This window comes from Dicentrarchus labrax, unplaced genomic scaffold (genome assembly GCF_905237075.1).
Source record: "Dicentrarchus labrax unplaced genomic scaffold, dlabrax2021, whole genome shotgun sequence".
NCBI classification, from domain to species: domain Eukaryota; kingdom Metazoa; phylum Chordata; class Actinopteri; family Moronidae; genus Dicentrarchus; species Dicentrarchus labrax.
The window spans coordinates 19,940,752-19,960,005 of record NW_026136709.1 but is presented as its reverse complement, the minus strand read 5'-3'; the positions used below and the strand labels follow the sequence as shown (position 1 = coordinate 19,960,005).

The following is a 19,254-nucleotide window of genomic DNA, read 5'->3' as shown; positions in this document are numbered from 1 at the left end:
GATCTACCTTGCTTCTTGCTGCCACCACGACCCCAGAACATTGATGGATGAATAAGAAAAAAATGAAAAATAAATCAGAAATAATACATTTGGAACAACCACTGAAAAAAATGCAAGGCTTACATTGACTGAATCGATTTCTTTGATAAATATTTATTGAGTGACAGATTTGACTTGGCATTGCCATTTTTTTAGTTGGAGGTTGTTACAGTCTCATGATAGTTTTCGTTGTCACAAAGATTCTTCATTCTTGTAATGCCAGAGATAAGAAGAGCTTTCATTTTAGCAGTAGTTTGAATATTTACTTTGATCCAATTGGTAACTTCTTGTCTTTATACTTTGAAGAAAGTTTTGGATTTGATGCTGCTGCTCCTGAGGCATCTCCTCCCATAGGTCAAGGTCACACAAGAAAAGTGCTTTAAAGCGCAGGGAAAGTGAGAGAAAACACACTTGTGAGGAGATGCAGGCGAAGCAGGGGGAGGAGGATTTAACCGGAGTGTGTTAATTTGTATTTGGAGTTGTGATGTCTGAGGGGAGGGCTGGATTAGAAAGCGGTGGGCCGTAGAGCAACACAGGGAGTCGGGTTTCAGTTTTGCAAGGGCCCCTCGAGTCTGATGCACTGAAGCTGCCTTTGTTTGACTGGGGATCTTGGAGGGAGAGAGAGAGAGAGCGAGCGAGAGTGAGAGCAAGAGAGGAGGAGGAGGAGAGTGAGAGGCTTTTAGTTTGGAGTAAGTGAGAGAGAGGCAGAGTGCGTTCCATCTCTCTCTCTCTTACCAGGGCTATCACATATGAACAGGACAACTTCAGTTTGGATCTAAGCTTACCATCATTGAAGATGACTTCACGGTAAATGAAATGCACTGTTTTTTTCTATGCAGAAGTTGTTTTAAGTCAGCATTTAGTCAGTTTTACAACTCTTCACTTCTGTCTTTATACAGCATTCCTCCCTGGTTCTTTGGATTATTTCTGCTAGTTCTCTGGTTCTGCTGCCGTCGCTCCTCTGCCTATCAGCTGCTGGATGGTATGTGTACTCTCTTTCTGTTGATTTGCTTTTTTCTGGACCATGTGTTGTTATTTTTTCTGCTGGCTCATGAGTTGTCATGTGCTGAATATGAATGGTAAAACTGTTCTGCTCTGGTACTAGAAACTAAATGTGTTACACTAAGGCTCAGGATGATATTACTTTAAGAAATATGCTTAATCAGCATAATTACAACACGACTGGTATATTATTAAGGGGAGAATGAGTGAATGTTGTGGTGAGCATGATGAACTAATAATAATGTTGAAAAAGTGATGTTGTAGCTTACAAAATATTCAGAAAGGCAAGCCAGGTTCTTTATTAACTCAATATTTAGAAGCACAGACACGTTTGAAGTCCCTACAGTATATTGTTATAGCAATATTAGAGCAATATTCCTCTTTCACTGCAAATCATTTTGGCTCTTTACTCACATTGTAGATGATAATCTAAGTGCCCCTGTAGCAAAGACCATGTCTTTAGGGATTTTTAGTCTGTGTATTGAGGGCATATTTGTGTTAAACCCATTTGATAAGATCAGTAAATCCCATGGGACGATTAATGTTGGATTGGACTGGGTCCAACATGACTATACACAACACTGTTTATACTGCAAGTACGGTGGTAACTGTGTGGACATTAAAACATGGCTTCCCCCAAACTCTCTGCTTTTAGATGAACTTCATGACATCAGAGGTTATGAGGGAGATACCTGCTGGCTTCTGTGCTCTGATGGTTTCAATTATATCTTGACTGATATGTTTCTCAGAGCCCCTGTGCAGTGTGTCGCTGTCTTTGCAGACTGTTTTCACAGCTTAAATCTAGATTATTTTTCCTGTGATGAATGGATCAATCAGGACACTTCAACATGTTCCCAATTAGTGCTGAAAAAAACTGCAGATTTTCCATTGCAATTGGAAACAGGCAAAACCTCACAACGTGCTCATTGACAGACAGGCTGTGCAATCAGTAGCACGGCATAATTAAGGTAGTAAAGATGAGGTAACGCTACTGATTTTTGAACGTGTATGTTGGAAGGTGCTTGTCAAAGATGAAGGTCATTGTCAATTATGTCTGAGAGCTTTTTTTTTTTTTTTTTTTTTTTCATTAGTTTTCATTCTGGCCTGGAGACGGGATAATATGCCATCACTGCTTTCGTCAGTGTGCTGGAATCCAGATTGACATTTGCAGCTATGTGTGTCAGTGTGTGTGGATATCTTGACCTATGATCACCACAAGGACCTCCATGTTACAAACGCAGCATTGTCTGGGCCCAGTCAAATAATTATGGGGTCTCTTTAGTGTGTGGCCCCACGGAGCTTAATTGTCAGTCTGACATTTTGAATTAAACAACACTTTGGCCGCTTGTGGCTAAAATAGTGTAACCGCTTTGCAATTAAACCCACTTCCTAATTATGAGATGAAGTGAAATGTGATCTTGTAGGAATCAGTTTTGACTCAAAAGAAGTTGTAGAAATTGATGTTTGGAAAACAGCAGACCTTGACCATGGATGTGTCTCAGGAGTGTGGATGGAGTGAGGTTGATGTCTGAGTAAAGAAAAGTTTTTAAAGTGTGATTTCATGGTCCAGTTTCCTTCACTGTAGATCCTGCAGTGGCTGGCTTAGCCAGAGGCTCCACTCTCAGCCAGTTTGTGCTTTAGCCATATTCATAATCCTCTGCCATGATTCACTTTTTCAAGAAGGGGAAAAAAGAAGTGTGTGTGTGTGTGCACGCGCATGCTGGCTCATATGCCTGAGAGAGAGCACTAGGGACAAATATTTCCAGGCTGCATGTTGTAAATATTCTTGAAAACAGAGCTGTCGCCGTGGCAACACTCACATTTCTATGCACGATTGTTATAATGAAGCTGATATAATCCATTTTCTCAGTGTGAAATAGTGGATGCTGCTTCTTCCAGCTGTGTATGTTACTAGTATGTACTAATGCTTTTAGGTGGATGCAGCAGTGAGAGCTGGCAGGACAAAATCATTTCTATGAATGGAAAATCAGTTCTGTCTGAATTTAAGATCTGGTAATGGTTTTAGACCTTGTTGTATACCTGAAAAAACCTTAACAGATAGGAAACTTGACTAATGAATTAATTTGAAAACTGTTGTCTGATTAATCAGGAATTAGGTAGAAAGTTAAGTTTTGTGCTTTATTTATTTTTTCTACTGCTCCTTGTTGTTTCTTTGTATTACATGTATGTTCATCTGTTGCTTTTGACATATAACTACTTTGCCTGTGAGTGTCAGTCTGGACTGTCAATTGCCCGTCTTCTTCTTCTTCTTCTTCTTCTGGCAGAACTGAAATTGCATCCAGTAACTAATGTATTCATTCGTGAATTAATGAATGAGCCGATTTTAAAGGATTAATGGCTACATTGAGTAAATGATTACATGAATGGATGAAGAAGAAAACTACATATAAAAAGACATTTAATGAGTAAATGAAAGAAAGAGGCAATTAATCACTTAGTACGTAAGCAAATAAATGGGTGAACAAATATATGTACTCATTGCAGTGGAATATTTGTGTGTAGGATTCAGTGGCATCTAGTGTTGAAGTTGCAGATTGCAACCATTTGAATACACCTCAGCCTTCCAAGTAAGAGAAACTACGGTGGCCCTGAAAAACACAAAAGGCCCTTTCCTGAGCCAGGTTTGTCCATTCTGGGCTAATGTAGAAACATGGCAGTTCAACATGGCAGACTCTGTATAAGAAGACCCGCTCTCTCGGCTCATTCAAAGGTAACAAAAACACAACAATTCGTATTTCGTAAGTGCTTATACACTAATGAAAACATGGATTCAATTTCTCCCAGCAGATCCTCCTCAATGTTATACATTAGATCTTTAACATAAGGTTTAAAACTACATAAACAAGTCAACAAACCAAGAAAAAAGCAGTTGTTTTGCTATAGGCTAGTCATGTTTTTCATTCTACAGAAGAATCATAAAAGCGTACTCTGGGTATAAGCCGCTTTTCATCTATACTAATGAGTAACATGTTAACAAACCCGGTATACAATAAAACATCTTCAGCCTGGAGTGATGATGTGCTTGTTGTGCATGCACATGCACACGCTTGCATATATGCCTCTATACCACACCCACACAAAGAACACACGCATGCAAACATGAAACTCACTCATGTTGTTCTCCATCTGCTGTACACATGGTAATTATTCACAAATAATAATGTTTTTAATTATCTTAATGAGACAGTGTGGATGCCTGGGACATAGTTGGCTATTAGAGATAATGAATAAGATGATGTGGCTGATGATGTGAGTCTCAGAGAATGCGCTTAAGATGATTACATTGGGGCGATGAGGAGGATAATGATAATGAGGACAAGGGTGACAATGTGATTGACGAAGATGATTATGATGCGAGTCCTTAGAGATCTTATGAAGTGTATGAAGGGTGTTGGTAGATATTACCAACAGAGAATCATAAACGGGGTGAACTATGATTTTAAACAGATTAATACATGGAAAACATTTGACTTGAAGCTTCTTTGAATCCAAACATTTCACTTTTGAGTCATAGCTGGGTTTCAAGTTCATTTGAAAGGTTTATTTCCAAAACAGAGTGCATCTGACTTATCTGACTTTAAAGTTAAACAAAGTCTGGACTACTATCAAAGGCAGGACTCATTAGTTTCTTCTTTTTATCTTTTGTTTGTTCAGGGAAGGTCAACTGGGTATGTTTGCCCTTTTTCTTTAACTTCTCCTCCCCCTACTCTAGTTTTTCAATCTTGTGGGGCTTAATATAGAGCGGGATCATGATCCTCCTGTCAGAAACAAGCCAACGTGACCAACCTTTGCATCACCACTGGTCCTGAACCAAACCAAAAATTCAGTACAGGTTTAGGGGACTTTTATTATACTGAGAGGAAACTCCATGGCAGCATAATAAAGACTTTGGTCTTTTGCAGAGAGGAGGAAGACGCTGATTTACTTGTCGACTTAGTTGAAGTAGTTGGCCGACTGACAAAGCATCTCTGTCAATTTATTGATGTGAGCTTTTTATGCTACATGGAGAAATTGATCATAAAACACTGACTCACTCCATGGTGACCATGGTTCACAAGTTTGAGTGAGTGTCGATTGATTAACATTGTTGCAAAATGTTTTGTTTTTTAAAGTGTTTACAGCCATTTGATAAGTCATATCATAAATACTAAAACTGTCCTTGTATTTGTCTGTTTTTTTAATAGAGGTGGTCCGATAACATTTTTCTTTCCCCGAGATTGGTTAGGGTAAGATGATCAGGGTAAGCCAATCAAAATCAGAGTAGGACGAGTCATGACTTCGCCATCCTGAGGAAAAAAATGCAGAACGGTAGGTGGCAGGGCTGTAAGACTGTATGGGAAGCATTTCCAATACTGGTATTGGAATTGAATTCAGAAGTGTATGCTTGGCTGCTGCAGTGAAACACTGGAAACATTTCTGTTTTCAAATTCTGGAAACCATTAGGGAAAGAAATCTGATTTCTAAGCGTGCTAGACAAAGAGGGTTTCTCTCCTGTGTCCAAACAAAAGCTCGGGCGAAAACTTACACATAAGTGTAGTGGCAGTTATACAAATATATAGAAAGAGACTGTAAAACACGACTGGGAAATGAAGACGGACCAGAGCTGTATCTGAAAGCTGAACATAGATGGCATTAAAATGTGGAGATCTCTTCATTATTGAGTTCTCAACAGAAGTAATATGACACCGAGTTTAAGGAAGTGATGTGTAAATTCTTTCACCTCCGTTTGGTTTTGATTCTAACTTAACAAGACCCTGGTTTGGCTTCAGTTTTTTTGTAGGTCATCTGGACATCAGTCCTGTACCGAGGTAACATGTCAGGTTTTGATTAGAAGTGTAATTTCAACTCGAGCACAGTACAATTCCCAGCCCTGTCCAACGATGATTTCATGAATGAGCAAGTAAAACACACACAGCACTAGAGACTTTTAAAGTCTCTGGCATTTTCCTATAAATGAATGTCCAGTTTGTTTCCATCCACCACATGATGTAACACACAAGTGAGTCACTTTATATCCAGTTCATGAAAGTCTTTACAGTTTTGTTTGAAACACATGATACTAGGCAGGAGCATAAATCACAACACTGAGCACCAAAGCTGTCACCTATTAAAGAAACAACCAAAGGAGATCACAATGACTCACTAAAAGTTAGGTAAAAGTTGCCAGAGGCTTCTTTGACCATTCAAATGTTTATACTCTGCATGCCAATTGTTTAAATGGGATGTATGATTTTTTACAGACTGAAAACTACTTTCTCGGTTATGAGGTAATAATGTTTTCATTTTAGACATTTAGCAGATGCTCACATGAAAAGTAATTAACTGTTGGATTCTACACAATTTTGATTATTATGCTGATGCTATTATCTTGTACAGTGAGTGACCTTTTTTAGTATTTGGCTCAAGAATACTTTGACAAGATAGATCACAGGTGATCAGGATTTTTGGACTAGGGTGGATCAGCAAAGCTAGAGCGTAGCTTAACTATTTTCCATTTCCAGTTTGCCTTTACTGCAGACAAAAGCCCTGTCATCTCTTGCCATAAAACAGTAAAAACTAAAAAAGTTAAACATAAAATGTCCCAGGAGTATGCAGTTGACTCTTTGTTATAACGTCCTCAAAACGTGTGATATTCAAAACCACGACTCTCCGTACTTTTAACAGATTTACAATTTTATCCTCTCTCATATTTTTTTGTTTGTTCTTTGGTGAGTGACATGACCCCTTCGTGTGGCTCTTTACACTTTCATGTGTCAGCAAGCTCAAACTAATTCAAGATGTACTGCAGGTTGTGTGTGTCGCACATGTCTCCATTTCCCTGATTATTCCTGTTTACTCCCACCAACTGCCAAATTTGGTCCAATATGACAGCTGTTATCCTATTCGTCTGCCCCTAATTAATTTCTTTCACTTATAATTGATGCAGTTTGTTGTTTTTGTGACTTGCTCCTAGTGATGAGTTTGGTATTTAATGATTTTGTTATGTGTCTATATAACAAAATGTGTCTCTTTTTTCACTCTTTCTAATGAAGAAATATGACAAACTGATGGAAAAACCTTCAGAAGGAAACAGGAGACAATGTAAAAGCAGTAAATGATCACTGTCAGATTATGTAAGTCCCTATGGATTCTGCTGACTTGACACTTTTGAGGAAAGCTGCTCCACAGTCTCGGGGCCACAACGGTTGTATCTGCAAATAATCCAAGACAAAACCCCAAACCAGAAACATGTGCATTATCCCGGAGAGTAAACAGGAATTGCTAAATTTGTCCAGGACAAAACAAGCAACTATTTTGAGTCGTGGACGCAGTGTGAGCGCAGATGATCTATTGCATGAGATGAATGATTTTCTTCAAAGCATGAAGGCAGAGGACAAACACAGGATGTGTTAAGTACAGGATGGATTCTGCATGGGAGGGTAAAGGTGTTGCGCCAAAGGTCACTTTGACCTCCGTCCTTTGTACTCATATTGTTTGTTAATGTCTGTCCTCTTTTAGTAAAGCAGAGATAAATCTGTAAATACCTTTTCGTAAATCATAATGAATTTATTTATTTTAATAAAAAGCACTTTTAGAGGGGAATTTTACTGGTGTATTGTTAACAAAGTTGTTCTTGAGATAACTTATCTTTGCTAGTTCGTCCTTATCCGATCTGAACATCCGTCACTGAAATCAAAGCTTTGGCCATCAAAGAGCTTTTAACACCAAATGTCCTTAACACTGTGTTTGATGTGGTCGACTATTTTCTTTCCTTGGCCTTCGTTTTAATGTTGGAGCGATGCAGATCAAATGGAACAGCACATTGATTCCTTTCTTGCTGCTGTTTTCGCTTATGCTGTCTTTCTGTGCAAAGTTTTTTTTCCAAAATGTGATACAGATATATCTACATATATATGTCTGTCTTTATGTTTTTGTACATCTGTCCTGCCAGACTTTAACAGATCACCGTGTTGAGCATCCACACATAGGTCATAGGTCAAGGTCATATGTTGCTCAACTCTGCAGCAGATGTTATGATTGGGTTTTTAACAGTGCCATTTACACAGTAAAACTTAAAGGAGCAGGCTTGTAAGTAGAATATAGTAAATTATAAGTTCAAGACCAGCTCGGTCAAAGTGGTTGGGAAAAGTGAAAGAGAAACACTTTCTATCCCCTTCAACATTCACTGATAAAGTCCCCCTTGAGCAAGGCTCCTTACTGCCAGTTGCTTATGTAGAGCGGTTCAATAGCCAATAAAAGACTGTGGCTGTTGAAGGTCTGACAGAGTGCAACTGTAAATGTGACTCAGCTACAGAGAGGAATTTTCTTTTCATCCTGAGTGTTGGACCATTGCAGCACGTAAATACTGTTACAGCTGTAAAGGGCATGGTTGAGACTGAACCACAGTACATCCTGTGTACTGTGGGGACATTGTACTGAATTAAATGTGACACATGAGTCTTCCTGCATTCCTGTAGGAAATAGCGTGCTCATACAGTGGGTTTGCCATCAGAGGGGATTAGAGGTGCATCAAAACTTTAATTTATGATAATGTAAAGTGGTCTGAATTGGCCTGTTTGTTTTTCTGGGAGCGGCCAGCTTCCTGGCTTTTGCACCACAGAAGCCCGATGGGTGAAAACATGGAATTTATAACGGTCTGGAAAGTGTCTGTCAGGGCGGAAAGATAGAGTTGAAACAAGCAGGTGTCTGTTCAGCTGTGTGGAGACCACAGAGAGAGAGGACATGTCCTGTCATACAGTAACGGAGGATCTGAGTCTCTAATGAGGTCATGGAGTGCAGAGCAGCTGTGTGTGGCTCTAAAAACATGCATGCATGATTACAGTGTCCCTAATTTCCCCCAGTCCTTGTTAAATTAGAATTCTGTATGTTTTCCAAATAATATGTGTACATATTATGGGGTATGTATGCAGATGCATGCGTGTGCAGCACATTTCTACTTGTGTGTCTGTATTTGCCCTGCAGGAGGACTCCTAATGACAGAGCAGTCGTTGGTTGGAACAGATTTATGAAGGCTTCCTATTTCCTTTTTTCACTGAAATCTCACTTTTATCCTCCTTTGCTCACTGATCTCTGCTTGTTTGATCAGTCTCTTGCGTCTAAACCCGGATTGTTAATGTCAAAGACGAGGATGTTTTGCTCTCTGTATAGGCTTATTGCTACATGACTAAAGGTAACACTATTTGAACTCGTACTCTTTATCAGAAGTTTACTTAATCATTTGACAATGGTCACACACTGACACCAGCATTTTGACTTTAATTCAAATTTTATGTATAATCCCCAGCCCTCTGTCTATATGGCATTACATTGCCAAAAGTATGTGGACATTTAAGCATTACACCCATGTAATTGTAGAACATTTGACTAATAAATCATAGGTTTTAATGTGCCTCCACACTGGTTCAGCTATCCACAAGATTGTGGAGGCTGGTTGCAATAATTTCCCCCCCATTCAGCCACAAGAGCATTAGGATGTGGGAAGGGCTGTTCCTATATTTTTGACTTTATAGTGTAATGGCAGGCAGGTTTATCTAGGTAATTGTTTTTGATAGTTATTTTCAACAAAACTGTCTGAAAATAATGCATTTGTGCTCACACTTGACAGTCTGCCTCAAGGTTACACCAGGTCACAGCTCAGCAGTGTCAGCGGCGTATTGTCCCAACCTTGAACTTTTTTATGGCTCTAGTTTGGTCTCCTGTCTAACTGATGGATGACTTCTGGTCAGCAGAAAACCGATAAGCAGACTTCAAAGAAAGTTCAAAGTTTAAACTCTCCACCACAGAAACTCAGACCTTTTTCTATCTTTTGTTAAAACCTTTTATCTTGTTTCCTAATCGGAAAACCTGCTTGATTTCTGTTATGAGGTCGGTTGTATGATGTAAGCTTTTCTGGTGAACTTCATTGTAATTGCTGAGGGATGGGCGTTTATCCTCAGCAGCTTGAAGCTTAATGAAGGAAGAGATCAATATCATGATAGCTTGTAGCAATAGAGTGAGAGAATTGTTCCCTGAGGAGTATCTGTAGTGAGGGTCCTGATTGTTTCCCAGTGGGAGGTGGGATTAGTGGTGGTGTTGATGGTGGTTTTGTGGCATGTGTATCTCCGTGTGTGTGCGCTCAGCTGGTCTGCAGCTGCGTTGTTTTTGAGCACACTGTCAACTCACTTCCTGAAAATCCCACCACAAATCTAATTAATGGTTTGGTCTCAGTTTACCTTATTGTCTCACCACCACTGGAAAGTAAACATCAACAAACATCTGGCTGCATCTCCTTATCTTCTTCTCTTTCTATTTTAGGTACTCTCACTTTTTTGTTGCATTTATTGGTGCTTCACTGTCTGATGTGATGCTCGTAACAAAGCAGTTCACGTTCTTTGCTTGTAACCTCCCACAGCTCTGAAAAACCTTAGTGCTTTTACGGTGCTTTGTGTTTATTTTATCCTGGAAATTCATACAGGAAATAATAGCTGTGAAAATTAAAAGGGCAATTTCTCACCTTGGTTTGCGGTTAGCTCTTTGCTGCTGTTCCTGCTTTGGCCTCTCATTAGCACTACCAGTTAATATGTTTGTGCATGTGGTAGACTCTTTCCCTTCCACCACTCCAAAAGTATGTGGCACGCTTCCATCAAAAAAGAACAAACAAAATCCCTCAGTGGTTCTTTTATTCTTTTATTCTTCACCATTTTCATTCCCTACATTTTGCCCTTCTCTTACAGTTAAAAAGCATAGACTACTAAAGGTAGAAGATATAACTTCTTTAATTGTGAATATGGTACACATTTTGTCTCCATCATCTACGTTCATTGAATTGAGTCGATTTGTTGCTTTTAATTTCGAGTTAACGCCATTTGCAGCAGTCTTGACTGTTGTAATTTGGTGTTCGCTGCTGTCTTTGCTTGGTTTCTAAGCACATACGGATTTGCTGCTAGACATTGCATAAAAGTTCAGATTCAACAAACGTTTTGCAAGCTGGTAAAGCGGAATTCAACAAGGCTGCAAACCTGACCTCAAGTTTGTGTGGTCACAGAAATAAAGTCAAACATCTAATGACTGGTTTCCTCACTTTTTAAACTCTGAAGTGGTGTACTTGTAATAGATCAGATAGATTGGATCCATATGGCTCTGGTTGATATGTGTTGTAATATGGAATGCTTTCTTTCTGGAATCCAACATCATCAGGTCATGTCGTGTCCTAAGTTGTTGACGTCGCTGTAATTATACTTGTTGATGATATGCAATAAAAAATGTATTGAAATGGTCAAAACAGCTCACAAGAGTTTCCCAAAGGGATCCTAAATATTCATCCAAAAGCATCAATGTTTATGAGAAAGTGTTTTGGGAGGTTCTTGCATTTCTTGTTCTCTCCTTGCCAACACTTTATTTCACTTGAGCTCAACACACAATACACAAAATTTGATTTAAAAATCAAACTAAAGAGATAACAAAAAGATATATCAACGTGTCTTCTTATCACAAACTGTATTATTATCTTTAGGTAAAATTATACTGGCGTTTTTTCTTAATAAAGAAAGTTTCACATTTGGTTGCTACCCAGTTTAAAATGAGAACCAGGTTTGTTTACTACATTTGACAAGGAAACGAGTGCAACAGTAATCAGTCATGTTGATTACTTTAAAATCAGTTTACTTAACCTTAAAGCTTTGTGGATTATTCTCACATACTTTTGTAGCTAAATGTGAAGTCGGGCAATAAAATGCAATAGATACCATCAGACTGACATTGTTTTCAATGTAGCAATATTTGACGACCTGGGAGTGAGACTAGGATGATTTTGAACAACCAGTATTAAGTGTAAACTGGGGACCTCTGAAAATCTGTTTGCTTCATTAAAGTATTTACTAAAGCTATAGTAGCATTTGAGGTTGTAGGAACAATTTTGGATTTTCTAGTGGCTGAAACCTTTAAATATTACTGTAGGTGAGTGCAGAGAACTTTTCTTCTTCTTTTTCAGGCTTTGGTTGAACAATGCTGTCATCAGTCCATCCCTCAGGCAACACCAGTCTGGCACTCAGGTCCCTGAAGCTTTCAGCAGCCTCTTTTGACTAGAGTAGAAAGAAAAATATATCCATTTTCCAAAAAGCTTTCAAATTTGAGACTTGGTTCATCGCCTTTTTGGCTCCAGAAAACCATCTACGTGTTTTTATTACACTTTACTGGAAATGTCTGGTTATCGTGTATAAATTGGTAAGGCATTTAGATTAACAAACAACAAAACTGAGATGGCTACTTTATTGGGATCAAGAGGATCAAGTTATCCAGTTTGGGACAAACACATACTTTTTTTTAATCACTTTTTAAATGGCCTCTTAAGTGTAGAGAAAAACAGAACCTCCCACAGAGTCAGAGCTTATTTATTGCCATTTCCTTGCAGTCAGAGAGCCCTGAGTCATGGCAGCACTACCAAACAATGGGATTTAGAAACAAATGCCATTTAATAGAACAAAGGGTTGTCTGATTTTATTTTTAGAACAGCAAAGCTCAGTCTCTGTCAAAAGTCGAGCCTCTTCCACTAGATTGGAAGTGGATAATCAGCTGAGTTGTTCTGTTGATTTAGCACAAGTAGTCCTGGTAAGAAGTCATTGCTTTCCCCAAAACAGTTACTTCCCACGTGGTTCAGTGACATGGTACCCATAAACACTGAATGATACTTGGCAATGTGGGAAAGCTGAAGGCAGTAGTTTTAATGGAAAATCATGGTGGTTAGAAGTATGTATCTGGCAAGCAGAACCTGGAATTAACTGCAGTGAAACAGTGAAATGCTGGTAAGTTTTGTATGTAGTTTGTCTGGCAAACCTAGAGGTTTCTCTGGTAAGGAGATACAGTTTAGTCAGTTCTATTATGTTGTATTTTTGTAATCCATCACAGCTGTACAAGTTTCTTTTTGGCTTCCTTTTTAATAATCTAGTAGTTTTCTGCTCTGATTTCCTCTCAGAAATATCATGTAAAATACCTCTCATCTTTTTATAGATGTATTGTCTACTTCTATACTAGACTGGGGCCACAAATGTTTTAGCCTGCTCACAAATCGACTCCTAAATCCCAGCTCTCAATAAAAAGTATTGTCTTTCCATTTGAACATTGACCTGTATCCCCGCATCAGCAAACTCAACAACCTGACAACGTGGCCAAGAGGAAGAGAACCAATTTAATGTGATGTTGTGGCTGCCTGAGGAGATTTCTGACTTCTGCAGGCAACCCTGGATTGGATAACTCTCCCACTGGCAGCAGATAAGAAACATGAACTCTGGCCTAATTTCCTCTCAGCAAATAACACCAACACCAATTGCTTTACTTTTGATACCTTATTGAGCATAACCTGAATGTGGACACTGGTGGCAAGAGCTACAGTTTTGGCAGAGGTTTTCTTTTGTTTTGATAGGATAGGATAGGTAATACACTTCAGATAAACTCAGCACCTGTGCAGTGGGGGAATTATTGCTTTGTGACAGTAGCAGTTAGTCGCCTTTTGTCAGCCTGAGCCACTGAGAGGAAGTCGTTCTTTTTCTTTGTTGGTTGTGGGCAACCAGAAAAAAACCTCAGACATTTGTCAGTTTTCCTTCAGGATTTTGTGGTCAGGCCTTTGGTCAGGATAAACACTTTATCAAAACACTGGGTTTGTGGTTTAATAAGACAGGATACTTGCAAGCAGCATTTCTTCAACTAAACTAGGAGGCTCTATTATTAATTCTGAAAGATTTTGTTGCTGTTACATAGTGTTATATTGGCGAGCTGGAAATGTCGCAACATGTATTTATTTCCTTTATTCTTTCTTTTTCCTCATCTCACTCCTAAAGACATGTTTTTGATGGCATGATTGTAATTCTGACAGCTCACCCCAGCCCTATCCTTAGTCTGTTTTTGTCCAAGATGAAGTCTTCTGAGGACCTTCAAGGCCTTCCTGTAAAATTTCCAGCAGATGATGCAATGTAGAGGTAATTGTCTGGAACAAGAAGGGGGCAGTATTAGTATTATTATTACAACCTTGGCTTGTCTTGTAACCCTGGAGCTCTGAATAGGAGGGTAACGTCGTGTTCGACAGGGTTATGACTGAGGTCTTCCCTAGTTTATGATGGAAAAGGATTGTGGTTTCAGAAACATGGTTTTCCATGTTCATTGACCAGCAGCAGTTGACCATAACTAAAAAAGCTGTCTAGAAAATATGAATTGGATTTATTGCACCCCCAAAGAATGTTGAGGACCCAGCTAAAGGGTAATCAAACCTGTAGTGCCAATGATCTGCTCTGGTGCTTTCACCAACCAGAAACACGTTGCATAAAGTGATCCTCAGTCCAGTTTGGTTTGTCTGGCTTGGCCAACCTCTAAGCATGAGTAACTAATGCTTGTGCGATGTCTGTCTCCTTTTATCATAAAAATATACATTTTGGGAATGTTTCTTGTAGATAGTTTGGAGAGCTTTCTCAAACCAGAACCTCCTTTTCAGGCAGTCTAGTTAAAATCTGGATGCAGACACCAAAGAATCTAATTCTTAATTAATCAAGACTGTGTTCAGATACTAGTACTGCAAGATATGGTAAAAACATCATAGTATGATTATTAAAATCATGATAAAGTTAAATCTTTTGGGGTCTGTACCAAACAAACGTTTTCTTACATCTGGAGAGCAAGATTTGTAGGCCAAGGGATCTCTGTAGCCCTACACTACATTATGATGCTGTTGTGTCACACAATTTACTTCTCAAAAAATTGCAGCTTCTGCGATTGGCATATTGCACTTAACCATATTGTGGTTTCAATAATATTTGTGCAAATCTATCAGATACTGTATCAAGATATCTAAATAAGAGACAGTTCCAAATTATTATAATAAATATTGGAACATATAGATCCAAACCAGATGGGTTACAGAAACAAACTTGCTTCCTTCCCATCACTGACTGCTTCAGGAACTTGGGAAAGAAATACTGAGACAAGGAGTAATAAAACTACTGTAATAGTGGGATCAGGCATTTCAAAATGCTTACTATGTCAGGTTAGGTGATCCTGATCCTGGCATGGCTTGGCTTGGAAATAAGACATGTTAGATTACACATTGAAGCCCAATCAATCACAACGTGCACTCTCTTACAATTTGATGTGGCAAGAGAAGCCAGAGAATTCCACAGTCAGAACACGTCATGGTGGCTGAAGCGTCAAAGAGCAGATTATAGACGAGACAAATTATGCATGTATAAGAATTTTTTTAAATGCTGGTCTTTCTGTTATGTCCTCATGAGGACATCTCTTGGATAGGGGCATTCTGGTTTAAGAAGACGTTGAAGAAAAGGGGTCAGGAAATTTCAAAGCTCAGAGTGACATTAATTGTAAGGATAGATTAAGACACTTTTTTTTCAATATTAAATCTTTCTAAAGTTTCACTTAACATGTGAAAACAAATACTAAACAAACTGACCTCAGTCCATTCAGACACACATTCTCATCAGTGTCATTGTTGCCTCATCAGGGACAGACTGTGGAGATGAGTATGACTCTGGCAAACATAAACATGTTTACATCAGACATCCCAGAATCATTTAAATCTGTAACCAGAGGAGGCATCTTGATTAGTTCTTACCGTTTGGGACATGTGGCCATCCATCCCAAACTATCCCAACAGGTGTTTCGGTTTTTCAGCATTTGTTTGCAATTTGTATGTGTTGTCAGTACAAGGCAGAGGGGCTGGAACCAATTGACTTTGAAAAATCATATTTATATACAGTACATTTATTGTTTCATGTAGGAGTTTGGAAACTGTTTGAATTGGAACAGAAATGCCCTTGTAATTATGTAGAGCAAAAGCGAACAATATAACAAACAAAACAAAGTTGACATCTTCTAATATCTCCAAAACTAAAGCTGATGTCATTTTCAGTTCACGATGAATCATATCAAAAATCTTGAAACTCGAACTCCATAAGCAAATCCTGATTACCTGTTTTTTTAGGTACTCTATGTGTGCAGAAAATGAGATCGTCATGCTGTCAGTTTATCTCCTGGATGAGGAAATGATCTTCAGATCAGATGTTTAGAATCAAAGAGCCTGTCAGGATGCCAGAAGTCACTTTTTATGGAGGCTAACAGCTATGTGCAATCTCCTCTGTTAGAGCATGACTGTTAGCAAGGGGAAAGGCCAGCTTCTAAATCTGGAAAGCTTTACACCCTTGCAAGAACTCGCACACTTATACACTTATACATGTGCCTGCAGCCATACATCTGAAGGTTGAGTTGTAACATTTACTTCTGGATTAGGTTACCTCAAAACTCACACTATAAATTAAATTGCTCATTCTGGAGAGCACTGAGACTATTAATTATTAGAAAAAGAAGAAAGAGGTTGTTGCTCTGTGTTTGTGTGTGTGGTTGTTTTAAGAATAGCGACTTAAATTTTTGCTTGACAGGATGTAGTGCCAGGTGTAGGAGCCAGTAATAAGAAATAATAGCTTTTACTCCATTTGTTTCGTCTTTGCTGTAAAAATGTCAAACAGTTGAAGTGAAGACAGGACTTCACAGTTGATTTTCTTCCAGTTTCTCCATCTGTTGGGCCAACACCCGTGGAAATTGCTTCAAACCCAACACAATGCAAGTTTTTCATTGAGAAGTTGACATTGTGAAGATACACAAGTCAAAGATGTTCTCTGTGGAGTAATAATGTATGAAGCTACTAACCTTGACTGTAAAAACAGTGCAGATGTTTCCGTCCTGCGGAGCAGCAGATGGAGCAGAAACATCACAGGCTTTGGGGGTACTAAGGAGCTGGACCATTACAGTGCACATTAAAAAAAAGGGCACTGTCGGGATCTTGGTTATGAAGCTGAGAGACACACTGCTGTTTTCATGTTATTTGTATGTGTGTTTTAAACTAAAACTCTTTTGCTCCTCTTTGAATCAAAATGTGTAATTTTCTTCATACTGTTTTAAGACTATAGGTAAAGAGGAACATGTGGTATAAGCAACGTAACTGTTAATCATCCCTTCAGTACCTGATTAAAATTTTACAAGATGAATCAGAGCTTGCAGATCAGCTTAAGGTTTATCCAAGAGATAAATTTCACCTCCTCTCTTTCCTTCATATCTTGCTTTCTGTATTTACGGTGCAGTCATCATAATCTCCCCTTGCTTTCTCTTTTTCCTTTCTTTCAGTCTAGACTCAAAGCTTTCTCTTTCTTCCTCTCTTACTTCCATGTTTTATCTTCTGTGTTTTGCATGTCAAATGCAGGCCAGGTTCAACACACTACAAAACTGTCTAAACCCTCCAGAGTACACCAATTCACATACTTTTCTTAGTATGCCCAGGACCGCACCATCTTCAACTCCCCCGACATGAAAAATCCAACCACTCCGTAAACACTGTATTAAATAAACGTCTGTCCACGTCCAAATGAGTACTCCTAAAAAGGCTCGGCCTTTGTTTTGGCCACACCACTCGAAGCACTTGGGAGGCAAGAGGAATTTCTAGTTAGAATAACAAGCCAATGAGCTTGACCTGGTTTTGGCCTGACAAATGATGCTAACAGCTGCTGAGTGTTCTTAGTTGATGTAGGACACTGGGGTCAAAGATCAGGGTCATTTCCTCCCCAGGGTGAACCTGGACTGCATTTTTACCCATTTTAGCCACTAATTGACCAATGCATTTTCATACAGTTGGGATGCAAGAAGACTCCATTCTGTGATTCACTGAGAGGTTATTTGAAGCAGCATATAGCTTACAGTGGTAATCTGCACCCTTTTGGCAGCAGGTTTGCTGATAAGGAGTAATTGCTCACTGTACTTCTCAGGAGATCACTTGGCAGTCAAGCTACATAAAAACAACTGTGCACTATTAGAAAGAAATGGTAGAGAAAACTCCACCTGGGAAGCAGCTAATAGTTCTTCCTTTTTATTTATTCCAAGAAATATTAGCTCTTGGTTCCTGAACAGTTCTCTCACTTGGTCCAAGAGGTCTTTCCTGGGAAGTGATGGGAAGTTCATCAATATAGCCTAATATCACATACGATAACTCAAAGGGCTTTAAAGGGTCATAGCAGTAACAGTTGTTAACCAGGGCTCAGTGAAAACAAAGAAAAACTCTTGCAGCTGTAGGTGGGAGAATTACCAAAACTGAACTGAAAGTTGTTCTAGTAAGTAGACACACAAGGTATTTATAACACAACATTGAACTAAAAGAAGCCTCAAGGGCATTTAAACGTTGACACTTTGTTGGAAACCTATCTAATGTCTAAAATATCACTGGTTGTAAAATATTGATTAGATTTCCTTTAACTGTAACTAAGGGTCTAAGCCCAGACATGGAAATACAGCCCCAGATCTATGGTTTGCGAACAAGGTCATCCACATGCTCCCTCTTCCTCTGAGTTTTACAGTTGGCACTAACCATTCAGGCAGGTAGAGTTGTTCTGGCATTTGCCAAAGCCAGAAGTGCCAACAAACTCTTTTTCCTATATATGGCGCACACGTTTGCGAGCTACAAAAAGACAAGCACGCCCTCTTCCTTTCACTGTCTATATGACTAACAGGAACCATTAACAGGCACCACTTACTGTGGCTGCTCTATGAATAGAGTGCATATATCTGCTGAATAAACATAATTTCCATCTTTAAATGAGCACATTTAAGTCAAGTCATCCAGGTCATTCTCATTTGGGTCAGCCAGGCCGGTCAAGACTCTTTAAACAGTGACAGTCAACCGGCGCCATGGAAGCGGCCACACTTGAGTCAATGAATGGACCGGACTGCAAACGGATTGGCCGCGGGCCCGCTCTTCAAACTGTAGTTAAACTCGCACTGCAGAGCCAAAGCAGATGGTATCACTCAGACCCCCCCTCCGCCATCCCTCTGTAGGAACAGTTTGGATAAGCTACACGAGTATCTCCTATGTGATGAATACAAACATGCCAAACCTTCGCCTGACAGCAAAGTCTTGGCATTAATCACTGGAAAAGCAGGAAAGTGGATCTTAAGGGATTTCTTTATGGCTTGAGAAGCTGATATGGATGAAGATGAAAAGGTCACAGTGTGATGTTCAATTGCAGATGTTGATCCTTAAGTTGCACCTTAGCACATTTGCTACGGTCATAGTTTTTCTCGCTCTTTTTTTTCATTTCCCTGTCTAAGTCTCTTTCTCACATACGCAGTCAGCATTTTTCCATTCTTTTTCTCCTCCTTTCTTCTCTTCTGCCA

The 19,254-nt window shown here is 39.2% G+C and overlaps 1 protein-coding gene across 1 annotated transcript in view; it reads left to right on the top strand.

Moving 5' to 3' along the window:
- The first annotated feature begins 505 nt into the window (after nucleotides 1-505).
- The window catches only part of LOC127369690 (collagen alpha-1(XVIII) chain), a 56,063-nt gene continuing 37,314 nt past the window's right edge, over nucleotides 506-19,254 (top strand). The window contains exons 1-2 of the mRNA XM_051411278.1: nucleotides 506-846; nucleotides 939-1,021. Of these exons, the coding sequence (XP_051267238.1) occupies nucleotides 836-846; nucleotides 939-1,021 (94 nt within the window). The 5' untranslated portion in view covers nucleotides 506-835. The remainder of the gene's footprint in view (nucleotides 847-938; nucleotides 1,022-19,254) is intronic.